We start from the raw sequence: 23,244 nt of genomic DNA on the forward strand, positions 1-23,244 counted from the left end.
TTCATGGCACAAGAGCTGACAGCTACATAAAGGGCTGTATATATCATGAACAAGATAAATAATAAAGTAAAGTGTATGCGCTCTACTACTTCCTGCCGTTTCTGAGATAATTATCAGTCAGTCACATAATATAAAAATATGATGCAAGGGTCAATCTTATACCTGAAGTATTGGCATTTCTAAGAAAAGAAGTAGTTGGACTAGTGAAGAGGAGTCTTAAAGTCTCCATACACATTAGACTTATGTCACCCGAACGTGTCAATATTGGTGGGATAGGCTAAGAGTCTAATGGATATGGGGGTATCCCAGTGCTTCCCTCACAGATGATGTCGTGGTAGACAGGATCAGGCAAATTCGATTTCAGATGGCCAATTTTATTTATTCTCTCGGAGATAAGCAACAGCCAGAGAAATCTGGCAGCAGCTCTCTTATAGAGAACACAAAAGATCGTAGCCGAGAGTTCTTGTGTGTGGTGGACACAGGAGAGATAGCGGTTGGCCAACTTATCGGCAAAGAGCTTTCTATTGTATATGGGCGATGAGGCTTTAGATCAAAGCAGAAACAACTAGAATCCGTCTTTAAAAAAAAAAATGTAAGTACAGAATAATGGTGGCTCAGTGGTTAGCATTGTTGCATTGATTAGCAGTATTGCGCTGAGGTCTTGGGTTTAAATCCCATCAATGACAATATCTGCAAGTAGTTTGTATGGGTTTCCAATAGATACTCTGCTGTCCTGCCCACTCCAAGACATGCTAATAAGAAATTTAGATTGTGAGCCCCAATGCGGACAGAGATGGTAATATATGTAAAATGCTAAGGAATATGATGGCACGATATAAGCTTAATAAATAACGAGGAAGAGGAATATTAAGCACTGCACCTGAGTGGTTGTATGGCTACAGTGGATAAGCACAAGGACAAAACTGGAGCCAGTGTCCAAAATGAAATAAAATCCAAAATGTATTTCTTAAAATTAAAACACATGTAACCAGTAAGATTCCACATACAGGAGGTGTAAATATCGTTTCTGTGTTTCTGGCACAACTGGCCCTTAATCATAACATAGAAACAAAGGATACAAACTGTGATTTAAAAACCTTCAAAAATTAAGTCACAAGGTACACATTAATTAATTCATTGACTGCATCTGATAGACACGCCCCCTGAGGAAGGAGCTCGGTGCTACGAAACGCGCGTTGGGGTGAGCTGACGGTCCCTCATCGCTGCATCAAGGTATGATGTGATCCTTATCTGTCATTATCTGTATGCCATTTTCTAGGTAAGAATGTAGGCACCTGCCTTGCTGAACTTGCAGCTAGTGATATATTTGCTTCATTAGCAAGTTGACGATATGATAATGATGCAGGGATGATGGGGCATGTGGGCCTGTTCTTTATGTGCGGCCACTGAGTGTGCGCATTCTCCCTTTGTGCTATTGTATCTGGTATTTGCTATTTTTAATATTTTAAATTTAATAAAGTTTACATATTTTATGGAACCCTGTGACTGCTTATCGTTTTTGTTTGGTTGATGCATCTGATAGGTAGATAGTTGGATATTGGAGTGCTTGTTTTCGCATGAAAATCCAGAATGACTGTATTTAACAGTTTCCTATAATCGTTTATCTACCTTTGCTAATGCTTGTACTTTAAAGTGTGAATGATTACTTGTATGAATACTGTGTCCAGTTCTGGCACCACATTTAAAGGGAAAAAAAGACAACGAAAAACTGGAGCAAGTTCATAGAAGAGCTACCAGGATGGTGAGCGGACTGCAAAGTGATAACATGATAACAATAAAATGAGAACCACTGGAAACCAATACTCAAGGACACTGTGTGACCAGCACAATTTGCCAATGCTTAGAATATAAATCAAAAATGGTTGTTGGTCAATGTCTCTCAAATCACATGTGAATAAGAGCTGAACACTAAGCATCCAAAAAATATATACGTATGTGAATTTAGCTGTGATTTTCCATATAGATAAAGTATATAGTGCATAAAGGCCACAACAGGCCAAAATGATACAAAATTAGGCTAATAAGAGAGAGACATGATATACTTACTAAGTATAAGCTGGCTAGGTGCTGGAAACAAATGGTCCCCGCCGCCCCAACGCTTAGTGTCCAGCTCTTATTCACATGTGATTTGGGAGACATTGACCAACAACCATTTTTGATCTATATTCTAAGCATTGGCAAATTGTGCTGGTCACACAGTGTCCTTGAGTATTGGTTTCCAGTGGTTCTCATTTTATTGTTATCATGTAGATTAAATTCCTTTGTGAACTTTTTTGCAATAAACGCTAATTTAAGGATTATACTCGTCTGTGGTCTGTAGATACCGATGTTTTGTTGTGACTATATTATTTGGAGTTTTTTGTCCTTTCTTTATACTTCTGGGACATTTGTTTGGTGTTAATGTAACTAAATATATCAAATATTTTGAGCTGCCATTTAGATTTTTTTTTTTAAACTCTGTGAATAGTTTGGGTGATAGTAGTTGGCCAATTAGGGGTGCCTTTCTTGCTACAAATTGAACCCTTGGTGTCATTACAGATTTGAAATCTTGATCATTAAAGAGAAATGGTAGATATTTCTTGAAAATATCACATGTTAGAAATTCATGACTGTGAAAAAAGAGGAATTTTTTTTTCTCTTCCTTTCTTGGTAAATTTCTCCCAATATCCAATTACCTATCAGATGGAAATAATGAATTAATGAATGTGCGCAATGTGACCTCCTATAGGAAGATTTTTAAATTACGGTTAGTATGTTTGTTTCATGCTGTAATATCTAGTTGTGCCCGTAAGCAATATTTACATCTCCTGTATGTGGAATCTTATTGATGATTTTAACTTGAAGAAATAAATTCCATGGTTTATTTAAAGGGAACCTGTCACCCCGTGTTTTGAAGATGAGCTAAAAATAGCGTTAAATAGGGGCAGAGCTGGGCGTTACATTAGTGTCTTTTGTGTGCCTTTATTACCCACCTATGCTGCTGAAATACCTTTGTAAAGTCGCCGTTTTGTGCTGTCACTCACGCTGGTCTGGTCCTATGGGCGTGGTGACAGCGCTGTTTCTCCCCCAGATCAGGCTCATCATTACGTTGGTGGCGTAGTGGTGTGCACAAGTCCAACAGAGAATATCCACTGCCCAGGAGATGAAAAACAGCGCGATCTGCGCTATTCAGCCGTTTACCGGTGGGCGCGGCCATCTTTCCTGTGGCCGCGCGTGCGCAGATGGAGCGCTCTGCTGCCCGGGGCTTCAGGAAAATGGCCGCGGGATTCCGCGCGTGCGCAGATGGAGATCGCGGCGGCCATTTTCCTGAAGCCCCAGGCAGAAGAGCGCTCCATCTGCGCACACGCGGCCACAGGAAAGATGGCCGCGCCCACCGGTAAACGGCTGAATAGCGCAGATCGCGCTCTTTTTCATCTCCTGGGCAGTGGATATTCTCTGTTGGACATGCGCACACCACTACGCCACCAACGTAATGATGAGCCTGATCTGGGGGAGAAACAGCGCTGTCACCACGCCCATAGGACCAGACCAGCGTGAGTGACAGCACAAAACGGCGACTTTACAAAGGTATTTCAGCAGCATAGGTGGGTAATAAACGCACACAAAAGACACTAATGTAAAGCACAGCTCTGCCCCTATTTAACGCTATTTTTAGCTCATCTTCAAAAAACGGAGTGACAGGTTCCCTTTAATTTTGGATGCTGGCTCCAGTTTCTTCCTTTTTCTTAATAAAGAGGAACATATAGCATATTGTAATGTCTAATTTTACACTCCTACCTTAACAGTAAGTTTGGGTATTTTGTCATTAGCACCATCTTTAAGTGGACAGTCTTCGCCTATTCCCAGAAAAAACAAAAATACAGAACAATGCATATCTCACATATAAAATAGCTGTTAATCCTGTTTTGTGTTTGTGTGATGCCTCTGAACATAAAAACATCAACTCGTTGTGTATCATCTTGACTATTTCAACTCTGTTAAAATTTCACATTAATTTACTTTTTTATGTTATAGAGTTTAAAAACAAAAGAAAACACTATCCTTAATCCATCATCAGAGAATTTTTTTTTTTTTAAATGAAGCCAAAGCATTCATCACTTCATGAAGGGAAATGTAGCATGAAATGCTGGATATTCATAAAAATGACTATTCGCGCAGTACAAAAACGTTCCAGGTCCGCCAGAGTAGATCTCCATCCTGGCACATAGAAGGGAGGATTTCAGTAATGAAAACATACTTGGTAGAATAAATTCCTCCAGCTCTTTGCTCTGTGAAAAAAAAGAACAGCCCATGACACAAGTTACTGCGTGTTACTGCCCTGGTATTGGAGAGCCTAGGCTTTCAGCTCACCTTTCTCAAATTCATCTGCTTCTGGTAAAAGCTGTTCCATTCATGTTTGCGATTTTCAGAAGAGTCTTCATCATTCCCTTCATCCGAATCCTCATCACACCTTCAAATAACCGGGATAGGCTATTTATAATAGTATCAAAGGGATATTCTCACCATGCAAAGAGATTGCATATGACTAGCAGGGAGGTGCCCAACCTTTGGGGCCACCAGTGATTCTGAGAATGCAGGTGCATGTGTTTTCCCAGCAGAGCAGAGCTTCAGGTTACACAGTGAGCGGTTATGCAAGTAAAGGCTATGATCACACGTTGCATTTTTGTTATACACATGAAAAGCTGTGTTTTACAGTACCAGCAAAGGTATGGGATTTCAGAAATCTCATGCACACACATTGGTTTTTTTCCTGACTGAATTGGAAAATTACTGTGTTATTGAAAACTGCAGAATGTCGCTTCTTTCAGCATTTTGGCAGCTTTTTTTCACCCACAGAAAGCAATAAGTGCAAAAAAGCTGCAAAAAGACAGATATGAGTTTTTGCAGCATTTTTGGTGCAGAAAACTTAGGAATAACAAGCACTAAACTGTATCAGCATGAAAAACACAGCAAAACCTGCTTTAAGCTGCTTCTTTACTGCCAAGTGAGTAGGATTTGCCTACAGAAAAAACAGCAAAAATGCAACGTGTGAACATAGGCTAAAGGGGATACAGCACTAAAAGCAGGACTTCACCTGTAGGGGTCTCAGCGGTTGGACCCCACCGATCATAAAATGACGCCATTTTCAATCATATCTTATAAGTGAGCCATTATTCATATAGCAAGTGTCAGTGATACTATGGTGTCACAGTGCAATATTCCTACAATACACCAGGTGTCATAGATAAAGAGTGGTAGGACATGTCCCGTTTTCTCCAGTTGCCATACACTTGTTACATAACAGCTGATTCGGCAAACAGGTGAAGCAGGGATGCCCATGTGAATGCCCCCTTAAGGAAAGGAGGCAGAGGAGCATTCATCTGCACACAGCTCTCCTCCCGCCTCTGGCTCCATGAAGACTCTTCCAGGGGCTGCAGAAGTCTGGTAAGAGGACTAGCTACTGATTCGTGTAGGAGACGAACAAGGGGCATCATATCCGTCTGGGAGCAATTTTACTGTGTGGGGACATTATTACTATGTGGAGGCACAGAGGGGTGACTAGTACTGTGTGGGATGTGCAGGCGAAGAGAAGGCACAGAGCGGGCACAACTACTATGTGGAGGCACAGAAGGGACACAATTACTGTGTGACGGCATACAGCGGGAACTATTACCATGTGTAGCCACAGAGTGGCACTATTATATTACTGGTAGAGGCTCAGACGGAGGGTACTTTTTATGTAGGTCACTAGGTGGGCATTATTATTGCCTGGCCATTTTGGATCGTTATAGCGCTAAAGTGTTTGTTTAGAAGTGGGAAAAATAGGGTAGGGTCCTGGAGAAATGGTGAGCCAAAGATATCTGTGTGTTACATTCAGGAGACATGGATGGAAGAAGTTGTTATGGCGGTCTGGGCCAAATAAGCAAGAAACTAAAGTAAGTGACAATGATCAAAAAAACCGTCACCTGTGACTCACTGGTTTTATTTGTACATTATGCAAATATGGTCTATAGCACACCTATGTTCTGAGTGGTAGCTATATTAGTGTCACATAGGACTGCAGGTAACTACTACATCATCTCTACTCAACGTTATCACTGTTATCTGTGGTATTACATAGGACTGCAGGTGACATCTACTACATTATCTCTACTCAGCGTTATCACTGTTATCTGTGGTATTACATAGGACTGCAGGTGACATCTACATTATCTCTACTCAACGTTATCACTGTTATCTGTGGTATTACATAGGACTGCAGGTGACATCTACATTATCTCTACTCAACGTTATCACTGTTATCTGTGGTATTACATAGGACTGCAGGTGACATCTACATTATCTCTACTCAACGTTATCACTGTTATCTGTGGTATTACATAGGACTGCAGGTAACATCTACTACATTATCTCTACTCAACGTTATCACTGTTATCTGTGGTATTACATAGGACTGCAGGTGACATCTACATTATCTCTACTCAACGTTATCACTGTTATCTGTGGTATTACCTAGGACTGCAGGTGACATCTACATTATCTCTACTCAGCGTTATCACTGTTATCTGTGGTATTACATAGGACTGCAGGTGACATCTACTACATTATCTCTACTCAACGTTATCACTGTTATCTGTGGTACAATAAATAGACAAAAGTGAAGTGGCACAACTCAGCTTCGGAGTTTCTTTGCAGGTTACATACCCATAGACGTTTACAAACAGTGGTGCTAGCGTAGAAAAACAGTGGCAAGTCCTGAGTACAAAATAAGAAAAAACGCTGCACTCACTGTTAGTCGGTAATCTTCTTTATTGCGACATACAATTATGCATCTTCACGGCACGGGGGAGTGTGGATAGAAAGGACATGTGAGGCGGGACGACGGCCGTTTCGCGCTAGGTAGTTGCGCTTCTACGGGTCTGAATCCGAGTGGAAACCACGCCAGAGAAAAGGGGAAGGAAGCTCCTCCTCTCCAGCGTCATCTCCGATCGGACTGAAAAAAAGTGCAGCGTGCAAAGGTGAGTTTAAAATTAATTAAAAACAACATCGGAATAACTTTAAATTCATAGGTTTACATTAGTGCTCAGGCACCAAAAAGGACAGGAGGAAATATAACAAAATACTCATGATTTTCAACATTTTTTCTTTTCCTAGAATAAATACATTTTCTATATAGCTATCGCGCTATTTGGCTGTTTAAATGAGACATTATTCTATATGCATACAGACCTGTCTTATAATCGGAGACCAAGTTGAATAAAAGCAGAGGATACGGATACAAATTCCTCAACTTAACGCATAATACGCAGTGCGGTAATGTCCGCATCGCTTATCTCAGTGCTTTTCATCTATAATTTCTTCCATATGCATGTATCGAAGGGGGGCGCACGGAGTGCTGGGAGCTACACATGAATGACATTACAAAAAAATGGACATATCTGTCCTATCATTAAAGCCAGCGGGCCCGGTCGCTTTAGTTCTCATAATCCACCTGGCTTCTCGCTGCAATAAGATTTTTCCTAAATCACCTCCCTGTACGGATGAAAACACTCTTTCCACCCCTGCAAAGGTAAGAACTGTGGGGTCGCCTTGATGGCAATCTTTTATATGGCTAATTAGCCTTGGTACCCCTTTGCCTGTGGAGATAGATTTGAAATGCTCTCTGAACCGAATATACAATTTCCTGATGGTTTTCCCTACGTAAAAGCGTTTACAAGGACAGTAAAGTACATAAACGACGTATTCAGTTTTACATGAAATAAAATGGGAAACATGGTGTGAAATCGGTCCAGAAATTATAGATGAAAAGCACTGAGATAAGCGATGCGGACATTACCGCACTGCGTATTATGCGTTAAGTTGAGGAATTTGTATCCGTATCCTCTGCTTTTATTCAACTTGGTCTCCGATTATAAGACAGGTCTGTATGCATATAGAATAATGTCTCATTTAAACAGCCAAATAGCGCGATAGCTATATAGAAAATGTATTTATTCTAGGAAAAGAAAAAATGTTGAAAATCATGAGCATTTTGTTATATTTCCTCCTGTCCTTTTTGGTGCCTGAGCACTAATGTAAACCTATGAATTTAAAGTTATTCCGATGTTGTTTTTAATTAATTTTAAACTCACCTTTGCACGCTGCACTTTTTTTCAGTCCGATCGGAGATGACGCTGGAGAGGAGGAGCTTCCTTCCCCTTTTCTCTGGCGTGGTTTCCACTCGGATTCAGACCCGTAGAAGCGCAACTACCTAGCGCGAAACGGCCGTCGTCCCGCCTCACATGTCCTTTCTATCCACACTCCCCCGTGCCGTGAAGATGCATAATTGTATGTCGCAATAAAGAAGATTACCGACTAACAGTGAGTGCAGCGTTTTTTCTTATTTTGTACTCAGGACTTGCCACTGTTTTTCTACGCTAGCACCACTGTTTGTAAACGTCTATGGGTATGTAACCTGCAAAGAAACTCCGAAGCTGAGTTGTGCCACTTCACTTTTGTCTATTTATTGTACTGCACTAGTTTTTCTACATTGTTGTGTGCACACTCTAAGTAAGAGGCAGAAGTTACAACATTATTTAATGCACACTTTATAGTGCACAATGGACCCAGACGTAGCACCTGTGCGCACGAGCTTACAAGCCGGCCGGGAGGATGTAACTAATTACTTTAAGGACTGTGAACAGGCGGACGAAGTGCAGATGTTAAGCACTAAATCATTGGAATTTAAACTGACTAACCTCTCGGAAAGAGAGATTAGATTATTTTGGACCAACAACTCATTAAGGTCTTATGTGGAGAACGGACGAGTCCCCAGGGGCCTCCGAGTATGGAAGGAAATGTCTCATTTCAGCAACGATATCGCTTTAAAAACTGAATGGGAACAAATTATGCTACGCTGTTCACAGGACTTATTACAACTGGTTCTTAAGTCTAACATAAAGAACTATGAGCTTATTAGCTCCGAAATTGTTAAAGCACAAACGGAACTACAAAGTAGATTAACCGAGAGCCAATGGATAAGTTTTAATAAAAAATTAGATGCTAAACTTATCCCGATACAAGCGGAGACCAAACAGAGGAAGAGAGACAAATTCCTCCGGGATAAGACTGACTATGACTCTGGCAACATTTTTTCCTGGAATAAAACGAATAAAAATAACTGGAACCAAAATGGAGGTAATGGAGGAAGTAATTTTAAACAAAGAAAACGTAGCTTTAAAAGAAGACGGAACCAACATAATAGACATGACTATCTAACGACGGAATCTGATTCGAGTTTAAGTGAAGGTCCCACTATGAACGTTGATTCTGCTGATAATACTATTGGAGAAATCCCTACTACCGCATCTCTCCCTTTAGGAGGAAGACGCGGAGGGGCAGACGCAAATCAAAGCTCCTACCGCCAGCAGAAAAGGAAGTTCGTGTCCTGGAGACAGGAACGACCATAAATCACGGACCCGAGAATTTTGTCCTTAATTTAACACAACATGAATTGACCCCGGCACAGTTATCATTACTGTCAAAAGGTTTAAATTATTGCATTCCTAATAACTTTGATTTTGTCTCTTTTCAAATTGATTTATTTAAGTCTGTCAGAAAGATTCATTTATACAAGCATTTTTTGAATAACACCACTAATATTAACATGCATGAAGGGGAAAAACCATGCTTTATAGGTTCGCTGGGATTCATGGCAGGTACAGGAGAGGAAGTTCTTGCAGACTTCCAGCAGGAAGCCTGCGAGTTACTGAGCCTCACAAACTCAGTACCAGTAAAATCTGAGTTAATCAATCCCAGAGATATAACTCCATTCATGGGGGGAATTTCCTCCACTTACATGCCCCCTATATCTCCAGGGAATAACATCGACCTGTTTGAAACATTAGTAATCAAAGATATAGAAGCTCTCTATTATAAAAAAGCACTCCCCAATTTGGCAGCGGATGAGAAAAAAGCATTAGATGAGTTGGCCAGCTGGACTGACGTCATCATACGCCCCGCGGATAAAGGGGGTAAAACAGTCTTAATATCTAGGGAAGCCTATTTAACGGAATCAGCAAGGCAATTATCGGATACTAATACATACATCAAATTACCAGGCGATCCCACTTTAAAATATAAAAATAATCTTAATACCTTTCTTAGAAAAACAGTGGAAAGCGGAATCTTGACACAAAGGAAGGCAGAGAAGCTCTTCAATAATCACCCCACCAAACCTCACTGGTACTACCTACCAAAAATTCATAAGTCCATCATTTGCCCTCCTGGCAGGCCAATCGTGTCTGGGATAGGGTCTCTCACTGAGCCCCTATCCCAGTACATTGATTGGCTTTTACGTCCTTTGCTTACTAGTGTTCCAGCTTATCTCAAAGATACCAATTCGTTCTTGAGACAAATACACAATTTTTCTTGGCAACCGGGGTTCTCCCTGGCGTCCATCGACGTGGTCAGTCTGTACACCAACATTCCCCAAATTCTGGGTGTGGATATTATCAGAAGGGTGCTTAGCACCACTGACAAGAGTCCTAAATACATAGATTTTGTTTGTGAAGGGTTAAACTTCATACTCACGCATAATGCGTTTATGTTTCTCGACAACTGGTACAGACAGACCACTGGGACCGCCATGGGGACCCCGGTTGCATGCACTTTTGCCAACCTTTTTATGGCTGTATTTGAAGAAGATTATATATACTCTCACAGGAACATTTTTTTGGAACACATCAAATTATATATGAGATACATAGATGACGTGATATTGGTTTGGGATGGGACAAAAACTGAATTTGAAGCATTTGTTAGCTATCTCAACAATGAGAACATGATGGGCATGTCCTTTACATATAATTTTGGAGATCAGAATATAGATTTCCTAGATGTAACAGTAAAGGTAATAGAGGGGGAGATTAACACTACTATTTACCGCAAACCCACATCTGCCAATTCGTTATTACATTTTAACAGCTACCATCCCAACCATGTAAAACAATCCCTTCCTTACAGCCAACTGTTGAGGGCTAAGAGAGTGAATAATACAACAGATAGTTTCCAAGTTCAATCCAAAGAGATTCTCCAGAGATTTCAAGAACGAGGGTACCCCGAAAAGGTGTTAAAATCTGCAGTTGAACGAATCAATACCACACCCTGTAAGAACGCGAGTGCCCCTCATAATTTCCAACAGAGATTCACTTTCTGTTTCCAGTATGGCCCTATGGATGGTGAGATACGTTCCACCATCCGTAAACATTGGCACATACTGGAGAGAGATAAAGATCTTGCCAATAAAATCATGTCAGGACCCCTGATATCCACCAGAAGAAGCACTCGAATTAGAGATGTTTTAGTACGCAATCGAATAACAAAAACAAAAAAAGGGACTTGGCTAGATAAAACTACCTTAAAGGGCAATTTTCGGTGTGGACATTGTCCGTTTTGTCAATATCATGAAACAGGTCAGAATTTGGTTATTGGACCGATTTCACACCATGTTTCCCATTTTATTTCATGTAAAACTGAATACGTCGTTTATGTACTTTACTGTCCTTGTAAACGCTTTTACGTAGGGAAAACCATCAGGAAATTGTATATTCGGTTCAGAGAGCATTTCAAATCTATCTCCACAGGCAAAGGGGTACCAAGGCTAATTAGCCATATAAAAGATTGCCATCAAGGCGACCCCACAGTTCTTACCTTTGCAGGGGTGGAAAGAGTGTTTTCATCCGTACAGGGAGGTGATTTAGGAAAAATCTTATTGCAGCGAGAAGCCAGGTGGATTATGAGAACTAAAGCGACCGGGCCCGCTGGCTTTAATGATAGGACAGATATGTCCATTTTTTTGTAATGTCATTCATGTGTAGCTCCCAGCACTCCGTGCGCCCCCCTTCGATACATGCATATGGAAGAAATTATAGATGAAAAGCACTGAGATAAGCGATGCGGACATTACCGCACTGCGTATTATGCGTTAAGTTGAGGAATTTGTATCCGTATCCTCTGCTTTTATTCAACTTGGTCTCCGATTATAAGACAGGTCTGTATGCATATAGAATAATGTCTCATTTAAACAGCCAAATAGCGCGATAGCTATATAGAAAATGTATTTATTCTAGGAAAAGAAAAAATGTTGAAAATCATGAGTATTTTGTTATATTTCCTCCTGTCCTTTTTGGTGCCTGAGCACTAATGTAAACCTATGAATTTAAAGTTATTCCGATGTTGTTTTTAATTAATTTTAAACTCACCTTTGCACGCTGCACTTTTTTTCAGTCCGATCGGAGATGACGCTGGAGAGGAGGAGCTTCCTTCCCCTTTTCTCTGGCGTGGTTTCCACTCGGATTCAGACCCGTAGAAGCGCAACTACCTAGCGCGAAACGGCCGTCGTCCCGCCTCACATGTCCTTTCTATCCACACTCCCCCGTGCCGTGAAGATGCATAATTGTATGTCGCAATAAAGAAGATTACCGACTAACAGTGAGTGCAGCGTTTTTTCTTATTTTGTACTCAGGACTGTTATCTGTGGTATTACATAGGACTGCAGGTGACATCTACATTATCTCTACTCAACGTTATCACTGTTATCTGTGGTATTACATAGGACTGCAGGTGACATCTACATTATCTCTACTCAACGTTATCACTGTTATCTGTGGTATTACATAGCACTGCAGGTGACATCTACATTATCTCTACTCAACGTTATCACTGTTATCTGTGGTATTACATAGGACTGCAGGTAACATCTACTACATTATCTCTACTCAACGTTATCACTGTTATCTGTGGTATTACATAGGACTGCAGGTGACATCTACATTATCTCTACTCAACGTTATCACTGTTATCTGTGGTATTACCTAGGACTGCAGGTGACATCTACTACATTATCTCTACTCAACGTTATCACTGTTATCTGTCGTATTACATAGGACTGCAGGTGACATCTACATTATCTCTACTCAACGTTATCACTGTTATCTGTGGTATTACATAGGACTGCAGGTGACATCTACTACATTATCTCTACTCAACGTTATCACTGTTATCTGTGGTATTACATAGGACTGCAGGTAACTACTACATTATCTCTACTCAACGTTATCACTGTTATCTGTGGTATTACATAGGACTGCAGGTGACATCTACTACATTATCTCTACTCGTTATCACTGTTATCTGTGGTATTACATAGGACTGCAGGTGACATCTACTACATCATCTCTACTCAACGTTATCACTGTTATCTGTGGTATTACATAGGACTGCAGGTGACATCTACTACATTATCTCTACTCAACGTTATCACTGTTATCTGTGGTATTACCTAGGACTGCAGGTGACATCTACTACATCATCTCTACTCAACGTTATCACTGTTATCTGTCGTATTACATAGGACTGCAGGTGACATCTACATTATCTCTACTCAACGTTATCACTGTTATCTGTGGTATTACATAGGACTGCAGGTGACATCTACATTATCTCTACTCAACGTTATCACTGTTATCTGTGGTATTACATAGGACTGAAGGTGACATCTACTACATTATCTCTACTCAACGTTATCACTGTTATCTGTGATATTACATAGGACTGCGGGTGACATCTACATTATTTGTGCTCAGAGATTTAGCGCGGCTATCTGTGGAATTACATAGGACTGCAGGTAACATCTCTTACATTATCTGTACTCAAAGTTATCACTTTTATCTCTGGTATTACATAGGACTGCGGGTAATATCTACATTATTTGTGCGCAGAGATTTAGCACAGTTATCTGTGGCATTACATAGGACTGTGGGTAACATCTCTTACATTATCTGTACTCAACGTTATCACTGTTATCGGCGGTAATAAATAGGACTGCAAGTGATACCTACTACATCTGTAGAAATGGTAATGTGCCTTTAGTTTTGGTTATCTTTGAATTTATGGGTCAGCATGGAGCACCCACATGAGTGTGATCTGCAGAAAGGGGCATGATTGTGCAGAAAACCTTCTGACCTAATAATATCGGCATCTTTGAAGAGCAAGGAAGGCCATGTGCAGCTATAGATGAGATCTTGGTTGGGGAAAACAGGTCTAATAAGCGCCGGATAAAACTCAGCACCATCCAATACAGCTCCGTCATGGTATTAAACAGTTTTAGAGCTTACCTGGCAAACCCATACCCTTTTTTACCCCCCTCATAAAGCTCCCGGTCATATCCAAATGGTCCAGATGGAGCCCCAGGATGTTGGATGCAGGTTCTACTTCTTCCATTCAGCTGCAATCCTTCCAAATGTTCAATCTGCTGTTTGACTGCACGTGGATTCTTACAGAAGTCACAGGATTTGTTACACAGCGGCTTCTCGTCACCAAAATAGGAGGCAATGGCAGCATGGCGACACCTGGGGGAGACGGCACAGCATCTTAGCTTTTGATGTGAGGCAAACCTTATAATATGTCATGATTTCATGTGTTAGAACATTCAGATTCTGTGGATAATGGGTGCACCATAAGAGCACATGTATATGTCTCAGTAGATCACCTCACTGGAGAGAATGTAGGGTAGATTTTCCACTACCAGCCGCCAGGCTGGTCTCTGGGACGGGCCTGCCATCTACTACATGACAAAGATGTCTTTCACTGAGCTGAAGGAGTGGCACTGTGTCTCAGCTTGCAGAGTGAAGAAAAGCAGAGTATCTAACCCCAGACAAGCAGCGTCTGTCCCTGAGCAGCAACCTGCGGCCCGGAGAAAAGGAGCCTGTCTGTGCATCACAGTGTGACCTCCGATATATGTCCGCCCAGTCCCACTACATTACATGTACACCGGTACTAACTACAGTGTAACTTGAGCTGTAGCTTGGCCATCGGATCGGGGGCGACATACCCATTTCAGGGTGGTGTCAGCAATCACTGGGAAAATACATCTGTACTGTCGCAGGATGAAGGCATTCAGGAGTCTATAGAAATGGGGTACACTGCTCCAAATGTATATGTGAGGAACACTCTCTACACCATCTCCTAGCTGGTGGACATAAATCAATATTTGGCATCACAATTGGCACATATCTACATGGTGCAACCATTCATAGCCATGTCACTTTCTATCACCGGGTATAAGCTGGAAATGTAGGCGTAGAAAGTGTACGGGGCACACACGTTTGGTGCACAATCTCCCCTATTGTGAAAAGTTTTCCTGGCTGGGATGAAACTTGTCACAGTGACTGAAGCCCTCAGACCGGCCCAGCTGTTTGCCTGGCGCTCCACACTTGCACACGGGGTAAGCCTCCTACCCTCCCCTTTTTGGAGAGCTGTAATTCTAAACCTCCCATCTCTAAGGCAACAGGGCAGCAGCCAGGCAGAGCGAAGGGCACAGGCAGCTGTCAGGCAGGCAGCTATGGGCTCCAGGAGGTGACAGCAGGGCTGGACTGAGAGCAGGGGTAAGACCTACATGCTGTGTGCTCTGATTCTTTTCTCACTTCTGCACTTTCCACACTCTCAGATTATGAACATGTTCATCTGGATTGGTGACAATGACAACACCAGCTCCGTAGCATGGAGGCGAGATCCCCACAGAAGCGTCACAAAGCTTCTTGCAGTTAAGATGAAGCAGCGCTAAACCTGTCGGAACTTTTGGTTATTTATCAAAGAACCTTTGGAAAAACAGAGCTAGCACCTGGGGATATCATGATGGGATCTGTTCAGCACTCACTACCCAAGTGATGCTACAGACAGGGTGAGATCCTCAGGTTATGGCTTCTAGGTACCACTGTATCACCGAGGAGACCTAGGCTCTGTTCACACATCCAGTAACCATTACAACAGATCCAGCAGCAATCCCTTAACAAAAACAAGTTGTGCAGACACAACCTTTGTCTTGCTACAAAAAACTTTTTTTCAACTGAATCAGTTTTTGTAACATGTGACTAGAAAACTGATGTGTTAAATAGCCATCAGTTCGGTTTATTTGTTCATTTGAAAATTGTCCATTTTTACTTGATCCGTTTTTAGCTTACTGAATCTGTTTTTATCTTACTGGATCCGTTTTCATCTTACTGGATCCGTTTTCATCTTACTGGATCTGTTTTTAGCTTCCTGGATCCGTTTTTAGCTTACTGGATCTGTTTTTAGCTTACCACTTCCATTTTTAGCTTACTGGATGTGTTTTGGATCCATTTTTAACTTACTGGTTGCATTTTTATTTTACTGGATCCGTTTTTAGCTTATTGAATCTGTTTTTATCTTACTGGATCCGCTTTTAGCTTACTGGATCTGTTTTTAGCTTACTGGATCCATTTTTATTTTACTGGATCCGTTTTTAGCTTACCGATTCCATTTTTAGCTTACTGGATCCGTTTTAAGCTTACCGCTTCCATTTTTAGCTTTCTGGATCTGTTTTCAGCTTACTGGATCCGTTTTAGCTTTATGGATCCGTTTTTAGCTTACTGGATCTGTTTTTAGCTTACTGGATCCATTTCAAATGTAACAAAACTGATGGCTACTTAAAAGATCCTTTTTCCATGGTTTTCAATGTTAAAAAAAAAACTGATTCAGTTGAAATCAGTTTTTTTTTTAGATGAACAAAAAAGTTGTGTCTGCACAACCTTTTTTTTAATGGATTGCTGCTGGATCTGTTCTAACTGATGATTACTGGACATGTGAACATAGCCTTAAAGGATTGCTAGAATAAGTTGATGTGTGTCCAGAGCGAACACAGGGGCAGGATTAGTCCTAACGCAATGTACAATGTGTCGTCATATTTATCATATGGTTCCTCGGCTCATGATCATTCACTGCTGTACACTGTAGACCACCCAGGACTCGGACATTCCCTGCACAGGTCTAATACAGTTCCTCCTCTCACCACGTCTTGCACTGCGCCCATCTGATGCTGGAGGCGCCTAAAAACATCTGATTCCATACAGAGGGGTAGTATGCAGCTATATACTATGACAACGTAACATCAGAGGGAGAACTGAGGGAAAATGAATCCCTCTGCAGACTACAGACCAGGTGCCCAGCAGTCAGCACTCTGGGAGTCTAACGGTGAAGTCTGTTAATACCTGGCTCTGCAGTTTTGGTTTGGTCCACAGTCATCATTTTACCATGACACATATTAGAGCAGGGAATAGTAAAATATTCTCGCAAGGATGTGTCTATATTATAATTTCTATAGAAATAACAATAGGGATGAGCCATGACCCATCTCAGAACTTTATGGTTCGGACGACTCAGTGATCCCAATAAACAGGTGTGACTCAGGCTAGGCTATTGTGATGCACCCCCATACGAATACCAGCCCAGTGCAGGGCACTGAGGGAGCAGCTGCCGCACAGGGCTGTTCACTAAGGCTCTGGCGTAACAGGTGCTGCTATTCATCACCACTAACCATCTGGCTGCATTAATGACGGCTACACTAGCCAAGATGCATTCCCATAGGTAACATACACCACCCATTAAGAACGTCAGCTAGGAGATGCTAGGACTCATTCATTAAATGCGAACAGCTTGGGTGTTACTCACTCACAATGCAAGAAATGGCTGGAGAAGAACACCAGCCACATAAGAGACTGGTGCCGAGGAGAAAGGAGAGAATAATAGTGATGAGAAATAGACAAAGATGGAGCATGATCCTTATGAGTTTGTGTTTGATCAGGATCATTAAATCATTGAAAAAAATAATAATCAAATAAAGTTGCATATAGAAGGAACTAATTCAACCAAGGAACTGTCAGACAAATGTACTTTAACAAAGGTGTTGTCCGAGCCATATAAAGATCCAACAGAGAAGTCTAACAAGCGGAATCCTAACAGTGTGTAATATTCTCACTGTTAGGATTTCACTCTGATTCACAGTCCCATAGGGCGTCAGTTGACTGCTGATATGTGATTGGCCCTCTTGTGACTGCATGCCAACCACTTTCTCTTTTGTTCCTGTCAATGATCTCAATAAGCAAATCACAAATAGTTATGTTACAACCTCCAGGACTGTGAAAACAGAGCAAAATCCTAAGAGTGAGTATATTACACACTGTTAGGATTCCCCAGATTAGACTAATTCGTTAGCTTTTTACATGCGCAGACAAACCCTTTAAGTATTGTTCGCAAAGTGCAGTTCTGGCCAAATTGTAAAAGTCTCTGTTTAAAGGGGTTATCCAGGCTTGAGAGCAATGTAGCCACTGGCTTGCACCAGCAATACTGGGGAATCGAGACAGCGTTCATTGTGCACGCTTTTATGATTCAGAAGTCTGCAGACAGGATTAGTGACTGCAGACTTTGCTCTCAAACTTGGACAGCCCTTTTAAGGTTGAACTGACAAGTCCATGATCCAAATAGACAAAACAGATGCAACCGTGATGGCATCTGTGTGCTCTCTGTTCACATTGCCGACCTGATCATTGAAATGCTTGGACCACAAATTGCAATAAACTTAAATATACCTCCATTTGTCTACAAAAAATAGACATGTGAAAAGAGCTATGTACTATAATGTGTCTGCATGTTATCTGTTAAAAACAGGAAGGCACACGTATGATAAAAATGGACATCTGAATGAGGCCCAAGGAAGATGCCCTTTCCAAAAAAACCTATTTTAATCAGTAGTATCCTTCACAGGTTATAATTGTTTAAAATTTCAGGACGACCATTCCTATTACCGTACTTATTTTTACAGAAGCCAGGATTCCATACAATTCTGAACTCCATAGGCTTTGGTAAGGAAACCATAATAGAGACATTTCTTATTCTGCATTGTGGCCATAGCCATAAAGGACACCAAGTGAGTCTAAATCACTATCTACAAACATTATTATTAACGCCTATACACACCGGACACTATAAAAAAAAACATTACAAAGTTGCAGAGGGTAGTCTTAGGGGTGGGAGCACTAAATACACACACTGTTTTTGCTACTCAAGTTTGAAGACTTCTTCATAACTTTTTTTACACTGTAACTTTTCTTTAATCTTTTCAAGTCCCATTGAGACACCACTGGTAAAAACTAAAGATAAAAATGCCATACTCGGTGTGCCATGGTTTGAGAAAAATGCCACAAGCCCCAGAAAAGCAATAAAACAAGGCTGTGCACATAGACCTTTTAATAATTGGCTATAGACTTTAAAGCAGGGGTGCACAACCCTTTTTTGATCGAAGGGCCACATTGTCATACTGAACCCAGCACAAGGGTCGCAATGAAAATGAAAGGAGGTATTACCTTCTGTGATATTTACGGTAAAGTACAGTATTGACAAAGTATATACCATAACGCTGGATAGGCAGAAATCCTACTTACAGGAGTCCTAGCTCCACCAATCAACAAGGACTTAGAAAAAGATTCTGCACTGAAATACACACAAGAAAACACTAAGTGTTACCATCCCCAAGATCCTATCCCAATATGTAGTAGGTGTAATAATAATAATATTAGTAAATACCTCCTATTAGAAATGTAGTATAGTTTTTCTGATTCACTATTCCTCTTTCCGCATGTGCAGGCACTGCAGGACCTTAGGTATCCATGGTTATGAAAACTAGCTAGCTAATGGTCACTAGATCAGTGGTTGTAACCATGAATACCTAAGGTCCTGCAATGCCTGCACATGAGGAAAGAGAAATTTGAATCAGAAAAACTATACTGCATTTCTAATTGGAGGTATTTACTAATATTATATGAAAATGCCCTTTTAATAATACTCTTCGAATAAGCTTCGGAATGAGTTTAGTGGGAAAAAGTTCCTGTGGTGCACAGTGATGGTTTTTTCATGTTATTTTGAGCATTTACCATACCAATAAATTCAACAGTAAGCTCAATAGGAAGCAATTTTTACACACATATATATATAACTTTGTGACTATACCCCAAAGAGCAAAGGGTCATGAATACTTATGGCTTTTGTTAGGATTTTTTTTACTTACTGCCTAATGATTCAGAACTCCCATTAACTACAGTGGAGTCAGCCACAGACATGGAAGGACAGCTGTCGAATTCACATGACCCGTTTGGCACTCCAGAAAGGAGTAAGAGACCCCATTCTCCTGAGGCATCCAGAGATGTCTACACCGTGCACCATTAGTACTTGCCAGTCCCTGCTCCTCATCTGCTGCTGCGGCTCTTCTGTGTGTGTGGCTGCTCACATATACCGTAGCTAGCCTTTTTGTGTCCATTTGGCTTGGGGCCACACAGCATAGTATCGTGGGTCACTTGTTGTCTCTACACCCCAGGTCACAGATTGGGTACCCTGTTCTAAAGTAATATCTAGCTCGTATCTATTATAACGGAAAATAACGAGAGCTGTAAAAAGGAAGCTCACGCCAGCCTTTACTTTCCAGCAGTCACAATAGATACAAAACACATGGAGAACATAAGGAGTGGATTGTAAGGGGTGCAAAAATGCATACACATAAGGATAGTGACAGAGAGAAGCCAATGTGAGACACAGATATAAGCAACGCAAGAGGTATTTCTAACCCAAACTAACTACACTGCCCTCATTACTCGTTACGACCCCAGCAACAGGGATAGTACCTGCGGCAGACAAAGCGCTGCATCACAATGGCGCTATCTGGCCTGACCCTTACAGCAAGATAGCAGCGTGCCACCTCCAGGACCTGCTGAAGTGTAGGTGGATAACGTGCAACATAATGAGGAGATAGACCTGTGGTCCAGTGCCAGGGAATTTTGTGATATGCCCAAAGTATGCAACAACTTTGTTGGAGCTTTCCCCAATTACAATGGTGAAGGGAAAAAAACATAGAAAACCTCATCTGCAGGAGAAAAGGTATATAGAACATTTCCTAAACTGGTTTCCATTCATCACGTAAAGGCTCGGTTCAGCTATAGGTAGAGTCCTATACTGTAGGGAAACAGCAGAAGTATCCCGTATATACTGGATTAACCATATAGTGTCCTACGTGGTCACTCATCAATATCACCGCACTCCCTTTTGGCCATAATGGTGTTGTGTGGGAGCCTATGACTATACTCACATTGGGAGCTCTCCAGGAGCACACATGGAACATGGTCACGTTGTGGACAATGATCAGGGCCATACCCAAACAAGGCTTTTGACTGTAAACTTCCTGCAGTCACTATGGTACGAATCCACACTGTGCTTCAGTTGGCATCTAGCAACGCTGAAATCATGACCACCAGCAGCTCCTATTACCATTAACACAGCCCAGGAAATACCAATCAGCATACTACATGTGGACAATGATCTGTCATTCAATCATCTGATGTAATAACCAGGAAATCCATAACAGCTTTCTTATAGAGGCCAATGTTTACAAGCTAGCAGGTAGTGTTGGCCAGGAAACCTAGAACCAGTTTTAGAAAGTTTATCAACTTGTCAATAAGTTTTGGAAGTGAGAGTCAAAGTAACTGAAGGATTCCCAGGCAAGCACAGGCAGAAGTTGCGATCGTGTTGATGTTGCGATCAACACATATCCACAAGCAAGCAGTTTCTAAGGTAGTGCAAGATAATCTGCAGAAACACAATTTACAATTTTCTTGAACTAAGAAGTATAAGAGATTGCAAGATATCAGTGCTGATCCTGAGTCTTAGCAGCTACACGTCCTAGTCAGGTTCGCAGGTTCTTGTGTCAGTCAATGACCAGTGATGTATATCAAGGGGGCTAGCTCACTGGCTCATTTTAATAGCTAAGCCAGCCCCCATCTCTGTTTACTAGACGTGACAAGACTGGTTTATCTACTGAAATAAGCTAGCAACTAAGCCCCTTCACACTCAGCGCTGGGCAGAACTGATCCCATAACCAGTGCCCAATATCTTGAAATCAGAACATCTCTCTTAATTCAGAAATATTAGTATGTTGTACATCTTTCCATTTTTAAAACACATTTTTTTGATCTGGACAACCCAAGTAAATAAAAGAAGACATAACTCAAAGAGAACCTTAAAGTTGGACCATGCCCCTTTTGAAGAATGATTATCTTATTACTAGATGGTGGCCCGATTCTAACGCATCGGGTATTCTAGAATATGTATGCGTAGTGTATAGCACAGCCCACGCAGTACATTGCGCAGCCCACGCAGTACGTTGCGCAGCCCACGCAGTACGTTGCGCAGCCCACGCAGTACGTTGCGCAGCCCACGCAGTACGTTGCGCAGCCCACGCTGTACGTTGCGCAGCCCACGCTGTACGTTGCGCAGCCCACGCTGTACGTTGAGCAGCCCACGTTGTACGTTGAGCAGCCCACGTTGTACGTTGCGCAGCCCACGTTGTACGTTGCGCAGCCCACGTTGTACGTTGCGCAGCCCACGTTGTATATTGCGCAGCCCACGTTGTAGTCACGTAGTATATTGCCCAGCCACGTAGTATATAGCACAGCCCATGTAGTATATTGTCCAGCCACGTAGTATATAGCACAGCCCATGTAGTATATTGTCCAGCCACGTAGTATATAGCACAGCCCATGTAGTATATTGCCCAGCCATGTAGTATATTGCCCAGCCACGTAGTATATTGCCCAGCCCATGTAGTATATTGCCCAGCCCACGTAGTATATAGCAATGTGGGCATCATATCCCTGTTAAAAAAATAAAAATAAAATAAAAAACAGTTATATACTCATCTTCCGGAGCCCCCGGATCCAAGCGAAGCGGTTACCGACGCTGCTCGTGCGCTCCGGTCTCAAGAGTGCACTGCGGTCTCGCGAGATTGCAGCATGGACCGGTTACCGGAGCGTCGCGAGCGGGAAAGGCCTGTTGTCGATCCGGGGGCCGATGGACGGTGAGTATAACACGATTTTTTATTTTGTTTATTATTTTTAACATTAGATCGTTTTACTATTCATGCTGCATAGGCAGCATGAATAGTAAAAAGTTGGTCACACAGGGTTAAGAGCAGCAGTAACAGAGTGCATTACACCGCGGCATAACGCGGTCCGTTACCGCTGCCATTAACCCTGTGTGAGGGCAGACTGGAGGGGAGTACGGAGCGGGCACTGACTGCGGGGAGGAAGGAGCGGCCATTTTTCCGCCGGACTGTGGCCGTCGCTGATTGGTCGTGGCAAAAAAGCCACGACCAATCAGCGACTTGGATTCCATGACAGACAGAGGCCGCGACCAATGAATATCCGTGACAGACAGACGGAAGTGACCCTTAGACAATTATATAGTAGATCAGAGAAGAAGCAATCAGTGCCATCAGTGATCATACGGAATACTATGGCTGGTCCTGTTACTGCATGGACATGCTGGATGCTCAAGAGCGACAGATGACGTTGCTAAAATATCAAA

At 41.8% G+C, this 23,244-nt stretch overlaps 1 protein-coding gene across 3 annotated transcripts in view; it reads right to left on the reverse strand.

Annotated features, from left to right (window-relative positions):
* RECQL5 (RecQ like helicase 5) overlaps positions 1-23,244 on the reverse strand; it is a 110,560-nt gene that overhangs the window by 38,284 nt on the left and 49,032 nt on the right. For all 3 annotated transcript variants that reach the window (XM_077251758.1, XM_077251756.1, XM_077251757.1), the window contains exons 9-12: positions 14,157-14,390; positions 4,372-4,471; positions 4,259-4,289; positions 3,799-3,857 (exon numbers count right to left, since the gene is read on the reverse strand). In XM_077251758.1, the coding sequence (XP_077107873.1) occupies positions 3,799-3,857; positions 4,259-4,289; positions 4,372-4,471; positions 14,157-14,390 (424 nt within the window). The remainder of the gene's footprint in view (positions 1-3,798; positions 3,858-4,258; positions 4,290-4,371; positions 4,472-14,156; positions 14,391-23,244) is intronic.

This window comes from Ranitomeya variabilis, chromosome 4, assembly GCF_051348905.1.
Source record: "Ranitomeya variabilis isolate aRanVar5 chromosome 4, aRanVar5.hap1, whole genome shotgun sequence".
NCBI lineage: Eukaryota > Metazoa > Chordata > Amphibia > Anura > Dendrobatidae > Ranitomeya > Ranitomeya variabilis.